At 56.8% G+C, this 6,198-nt stretch overlaps 1 protein-coding gene across 1 annotated transcript; it reads right to left on the bottom strand.

Moving 5' to 3' along the window:
* Nucleotides 1-3,968: 3,968 nt before the first annotated feature.
* Nucleotides 3,969-5,749, bottom strand: FGF4 (fibroblast growth factor 4). Its single transcript, XM_041773361.1, has 3 exons — nt 5,410-5,749; nt 4,772-4,875; nt 3,969-4,235 (listed from the first exon to the last, which is right to left on the bottom strand). The coding sequence occupies exons 1-3, from the start codon at nt 5,747-5,749 to the stop codon at nt 4,059-4,061; spliced, it is 621 nt and encodes a 206-aa protein (XP_041629295.1). The 3' UTR covers nt 3,969-4,058.
* Nucleotides 5,750-6,198: the final 449 nt, after the last annotated feature.

Below are 6,198 nucleotides of genomic sequence, written 5' to 3'. Positions count from 1 at the left end.
GCACTTCAGCCACAGGGGGCTCCCACATACAGAGACTGCCCCTGGCTCAGCACCCCAGCACTGGCTGTTTCCTTGGTGGCCGGAATGCTTTTCCCAGAATGGCTCCCTCCCTAAGGGCCTTCAAGTCTTTGCTCGAGTGCCACTTCCCAGCAAGGCCAAGGTGGGGGCCGCCAGCCTCCCCATCTGACTCTTTGCCTCCAGGTGGGCCCTCTTTACCTTGCCTGATGTCTCATGGCCTCCTGTGTGACCACCCCCTCATTGTAACGGGGTCCCATGTGGGCCGGGACCTTCCTTTTCCTCACTTGGGTACTCCTAGCTCTTAGCGCTGTGGCCAGCATATAGTAGGCATGCAACAAATATATGTTAAGTGAGTGAGTGACCCTTCTGTCCCCCTCTGGGCCTATCTGCAGCCTGTGACCACAACAGGCAGGCTTCCACCCCAGCAGCTGGGTGAGGCCTTCCATGTTCAGCCAGAGACCTTCAGGGACCAGAGGAGAGCAGAAGCCAGGCCAAGCCCGGACATCACTGGGGACTTCAGTCCTCACCTCCCCAACCCCGGCCCTGCAAGGACTATGAATTATCAGTTTCTATCGTGCTGTAGTGACAAAGTGCCACACACTGAGTCCCTCAACATAACAGAAACAGAAGTCTCACCATCCTGGAGGCCAGAAGCCCAACATCTCAAATCTGCTCGGGGGCCGCCCTGTGGCTGCTGCTGTTTCCGTGTGCTCTGGCGTTCCTCCGCTTGTATGGAGGGCACCCCAACCTCCTCCTTCCCAGGGCCTTCTTCCTCCATCCGTGTCTCTCTATGACCTCTCTAGAGGCACACCTGCCACAGGGGATGAAAACCCACCCTAATGACCTTATTTTAATGCAATTACCTCTTTAAAGACCCTATTTCCAAACAAGGTCATATTCTGGGTTCTGGGGGTTTAGGGCTCCAATTATTTCTTTTTCACGGGGACACGATTTAACCCGAAACATTGCCCATGCACTTCTTGGGCACATTTAGTCTAGGTCACGGATGATGAGAAAAGAAGGAGAATGTGATGTCTTGGAGAGCAAAATAGGTACAATTAAAGATCCTGCAGCTCTGATCACCTTTTTTGGGTCTTCTTGTCAAGTGATTGGATCTGTTTTGTGGGGGGAGGAGCACCCATTTTCTAGGCCCTTTACATGCATGTTTAATTTTTTTTTATTGGCATCCACACGACTAAACCAGTTCTGTATCAAGTCCTATTAGAGACTAGTTATATTCATATGTCACAAACTAACCTATGTCCTTCCTGTGAGACACGCTCTGGAAGTTTCTACGCAATCTGGCTATATCCCATTTCCTTTTTACAAAAGGCTAGTTGTAGTCATTATATTGATTTCGAGACTCATCCTTAGTCTACTTAAGAGTTTGAAAACCCTGCTCGAGTCAATCTTCTGATGACCAGCTCTGGGGGCTCACTCCCTGGCCCCAGGAAAGTGCAAACTGCTGTGGATGGTGCCAGGCCAAGCTGCGGGGAGGGTGGTGAGGAGGTGAGGGGGGCTGGGGGGGTCACTGAGCTTTGGTCAGTCCCAGTGTGGGGATGGTGTGAATTGGCCCCATCACAGGAATAAACTGCAAGATTCAGAGTCCTCGCGAAACTCTGTGACGCTCACACCCCACTAGGCGCCCGTCTTCAAGGCCACATTTGTGTGGACACAGCTGGTGAAAATTCGTCTCCCCCACCCCCACCAGCAGCCAGGCAAGGCTCAAGGCCTCAAATAGACACCGGGAGGCTGGACGCAACCATAGCATGGCATTTCCAGGCAGGTTTTTTAATCGTTTTTGATACCTTCCCCGGTTCTTTACATCAAGTCCAATGGGGTTCTTTTCATACATGACAAATGTTTCCATTTATTCGGCATATGTCAATGTGCACAGCACATACATCACAATAGGGCTCAGCACCTGTATAAAACTACAGACAGATCCTGCAAACCGTGGAAAGTACAGAAACCTTAGATCCCATCACGACAGTAGAAAACACTTTGCAATATTGCAGAGGTCCAATGACATCTCTATACGCTTCCCACAAGGCTCGCTGACTAGCAAGTGGCCAAGGACCACCACATTCTGCACTTAAGACATCTTCATTCCTGACAATCGGATTGGGCTCTGAGATGAGACATCGTGCCATCATCCCAAGGCAGCTAAGACTTAGGAAGCAAGTACTTGAATTACCGAATGTCCACACATTCCAGCCCCGCCCCCTCCCCCCCATCAGCACCGAGACCTGGGAGCATCCCCTCTGCTCAACACTCCTGGAGCCTAGGACGCAATTTAAAATTGAAAACATTTTTTATTTCACCGCAGGGACGGCCGGTTGAGATGTACAGTCCAGCCATCAGGCTTCACGAGCGGCTTCCTTCCTCCTCCAAGGCCTTGGTTTAAGGACAGTATTTTAAGTCGATGATTTGCATTCGAACAAAGAGTTTTAAAAAGGAATGTGAAAGACACAAACTCCAATCAGCCTTTTCCAGTCTTGCTGTCTGTAGACTCCCATAAAGTTAATTTGGGAGGCGGTTCAGAAACATCCTAGGAGAGCATTAAAGTCTTGACAAAACATTCGGAGCATTTCTGGTAGCGAGCTAAGGTCATTTTGTATAAACTCTAAAAAGTCATTCATTAAAATTAAATGTTTGCCATCACCTCAGGACTTTTTTTAAACATCACCGACCCTGCCTCTTCCATCTTTGCTGCAGCGACAGGGGTTACATTTGTAAAATATATAAAGAAAAATATAAGGTTACTTGGTGACCATATAGTGCACTCTAACAGCTGTCTGCAAATATTTTCACCATGATTATCCTTACTAAAAGTAAATCACGGGGTAAAGATAGCTCAAACGTGACAAGGTTTCAATGGGACGCACCGACGCTATCTGCAATCCTCTTTGGCTACATATGGAAAAAGAGCCACTTGGGATAGGGAACGCCTGCGCCGGGTCTGAGCTTTCTGCAGATTTCACCAGATGAGTGGGTTAAGGGTTTCGAGGTAGATGTTAAGTCCACTTCATCAGGTAATGCAATGGAGAGAAGCGGCACCTTCCTCCATGCAAACACTGCATTAAGTGTTTTTGTACAATGACAAGGACATTTCACCTAAAAAGAACAGCTAGTTCTAGCTCAAATCTTCCCAGGCACAGGGAAGCACATTAAAACAAACAAACAAAATCTATATTCTATGACTTATCAGAAGTACCAGCTATCACAAACTGTATTTTATCACTCGGGTTTTGGTTGTGGTTGCAAATATACCCATCTATCCATTTCCAGCTTTCCAGCGGGAGATGGGTTCCTTTCCGCCGGATTTACAAAATTGCTTTGTTTTTGCCTCTTCCTCAGTGGCCACAGAGAAACATGGGCTGTGGCTGAGCCAAAAAAGGAAAACAGGAGTTTATAAAGTTGTCTAAGAGTCTCCCCCATCGGGGAGATGGAGGAAGATTGACTACAGAAAAGTTCAAAGGTCAGTCTTGGCAGATCTAAAAACAGAGTGACAGTGGTGCACTCCCACAGTGCATTTTCTGTACCCGAAGTAAGGCGATATGTCCCGATGAATAGCAACAGGGCACAAAGGAGCGGGGCGCCGGAGGATGCTAGGAGCAGAGCCAGGGCTGGGAGGGTCCTTAGCTGGCTCCATGGCCCCAGGAAGGCCTCTCCAGACACAGAGATGCTCAGCACCACAGTACAGGGGACCGTGCAAAGCAGGGTTGAGACTGGAGTCTGACGTCACCGTTTTTAAAAACACAGAGTAGCAGCACACTTGTGACAACTTTTTGACAAGTTAAATAAATCCAGTGGAAAGGTCTTCACCGGTCTTACTAGAAAACTCAGGGTTGGGTTTTTTTTTTTTTTTTTTTTCTCCAGAAAAATACAAAACACACCCATAGAACCATAAATAATTTGGTGACGATATATACACATTTAAATAATTAATTTAAATATCTTACACCTACTCTGGCATTAAATTGTCCATCTGGAGAAAGTCTCCTGAGCATTGGAAAACCGAGGCAGGATGCCTGGAGTCACAGCCTGGGGAGGAAGTGGGTGACCTTCATGGTGGGGGACACTCGGCTCCCTTTCTTGGTCTTCCCGTTCTTGCTCAGGGCAATGAACATGCCTGGGTACCTGTAGCACTCGTAGGCATTGTAGTTGTTGGGGAGCAGGATCTCTTTGAACTTGCACTCCTCGGTGAAGAAGGGCTGGGAGGGAGAAGGGACAGAGTCAGGTGGGGCCACCTCCTGGCCAAGGAACCCTGAGGGCCACTTGTCAGGGGCTCCTTTCTGGCCCAGCCCTGATCTGGTTGAGAGAAGTTGAGGTGCCAAGACCCCCATAGGGTGAGAAGACCGAGGTGACCAGCCCACAGCAGTTGGTGCTCCAGCCACCTGCTCAGCACCTGGCGGCCAGAGAATCTCCTACCAGAGACTGCAGTCCTGCCTGCTGGAACCCACCGGAGAGAGGCTACAGAGAAGGCCTGGTATTGGCACCTCTTAATGGACTAGGAGGTGCCACGCGGGGATGGCAGAGACCTCATTGTTCCTGTCTTGGGTCTCTGCCCCTTGTTTGGACGGCCTGGGTCACCCGCACGGCCTCAGAGTACTTGTGTTTGGGGGGGGAGGTGCCAGTCCTGTGACCCACCAGTCCCACGATCCGGGCTCCAGGCATACACAGGCCGGCCTGGAAGACTCCGGATCCTGCCCGTGCTGCCGGGTGCTCTGCTGGCCCTCGCGGTACTCACCGAGCCGTACAGCTTGCCCTTGCTGCTCATGGCCACGAAGAACCGGCTGGCCACGCCGAAGATGCTCACCACGCCCCGCTCCACCGGCGAGAGCTCCAGCAGGCCTGGGGGCGGGGCGCGGGTCACTCCCGGGCAGGGGACCCTGGCCCGCCCCAGCCGTTCCGGAACCCCCTCGGGCTGCGGCCCACCGGGACCCCCGTTTCTGGGGGCGGGGGTGGATGTAAAGGGGCCCCGGAGCCCGGCGTGCCCGGGTGCGCACTGGCTGGCCTCCGACCCGGCCCCGCGGCGGCCGCGCCCAGTCCCGGGCAGCAGGAGCCGGGTGGCCCCCAGGGGCCCCGAGCCGGGCCCGACCTGGACGCGCTTCTCGGCCCCGCGGGCGCAGGCGCTGGAATGCGGCACCCAGAGCCGGGGCTTCCGAAGGCGGGGAGGCGGGGCCCGTTCGCCCCGGTGCGCAGAGACAGTCGCCGCCGGACTCCGGGGCCGCGGATGCCTGCGTCCCTGCGGGGAGGGGCCGGAACCGGAGTCCGTCCCGGTTCCCACGGCCGCCGGCAGGTGCCAGCCGCGGCCTCCGCGTGCGGGTCGGAAGGGGCGGCCGCTGCCCGGGGCCCCCACCCTCCGCGCCGGCGCGCCCCACTCACTGTCGCTCGTGTCCGCGTGCACGCCGCCGATGCGGCCGTCGGGGAGCACCTGGAGGTGGAAGCCGATGCCCACGTTGCAGTAGAGCCGCCGCAGCCGCTTGATGCCCAGGAGGTAGTCGCCGGCGCCGCTCTGGACGGCCGCCTCCTTGGGCTGCGCGGCCACCGGCAGGCGCGCCAGCGAGCGCACCACCAGGCTCTCCCAGCGGCGCTCCAGCTCGGCGCCCAGCGTGCCGTTGGGGGCGGTGGGGGCGGCGGCGCCCCCGCGGCCGGCCCAGGGCGCCAGCACCGCCAACAGGACCGCCGGGAGCAGCGCCGCCGCGGCCGCCCCGGGCCCCGCCATCCCCGCCCTCGGGCCGTGCGCCCGGGAAGCCGCGGGGCCGAGCTGCGCCTGTGGCGGCCCGCGGGAGCGCACGGCCGGGACTCGGTGCGGAGCGCGCGGCCGCAGGCGGAGCGGGAGGCGAGGCACGGGGCCCCCGGGCGCCGGGGCTACCGGGGCTGCATGGAGCGGCGGGCGGCGGGCGGCGGGCGGCGGGCGGCGGGCGGGACGCGCGGCCGGGCTGGGACCCTGCGGAGCGGTGCGCGCCTCCCTGCGCGCTGGGCCGGCGGCCGCCGAGCCGCTATATATAGCCGGGCGCCCCCTCCTACTCCCGCGGGGGGCCGTTCGCGCTCGCCTGGGCGCCCGGGGCGCTGTGGCGCTCGCGGCCGGTCGCAGGCCGCCTGCCAATCAGGGCTGGGGGAGGGGAGGCGGCCGGGACGAGCGCCGCTAGTGCCACCTGGAGGGTCCCCGGC

This window comes from Vulpes lagopus, chromosome 11 (genome assembly GCF_018345385.1).
Source record: "Vulpes lagopus strain Blue_001 chromosome 11, ASM1834538v1, whole genome shotgun sequence".
NCBI classification, from domain to species: domain Eukaryota; kingdom Metazoa; phylum Chordata; class Mammalia; order Carnivora; family Canidae; genus Vulpes; species Vulpes lagopus.
This window is presented reverse-complemented; position numbering and strand designations above follow the sequence as displayed.

Bases quoted from the DNA above. Each gene is read 5' to 3' on its own strand.
- FGF4 (XM_041773361.1), bottom strand. From the start codon at position 5,749: ATGGCGGGGCCCGGGGCGGCCGCGGCGGCGCTGCTCCCGGCGGTCCTG. The intron at 4,876-5,409 runs GTGAGTGGGGCG...CCCCGCCCCCAG, and splicing joins GCACGCGGACACGAGCGACA to GCCTGCTGGAGCTCTCGCCG. The intron at 4,236-4,771 runs GTGAGTACCGCG...TCTCCCTCCCAG, and splicing joins AGGGCAAGCTGTACGGCTCG to CCCTTCTTCACCGAGGAGTG.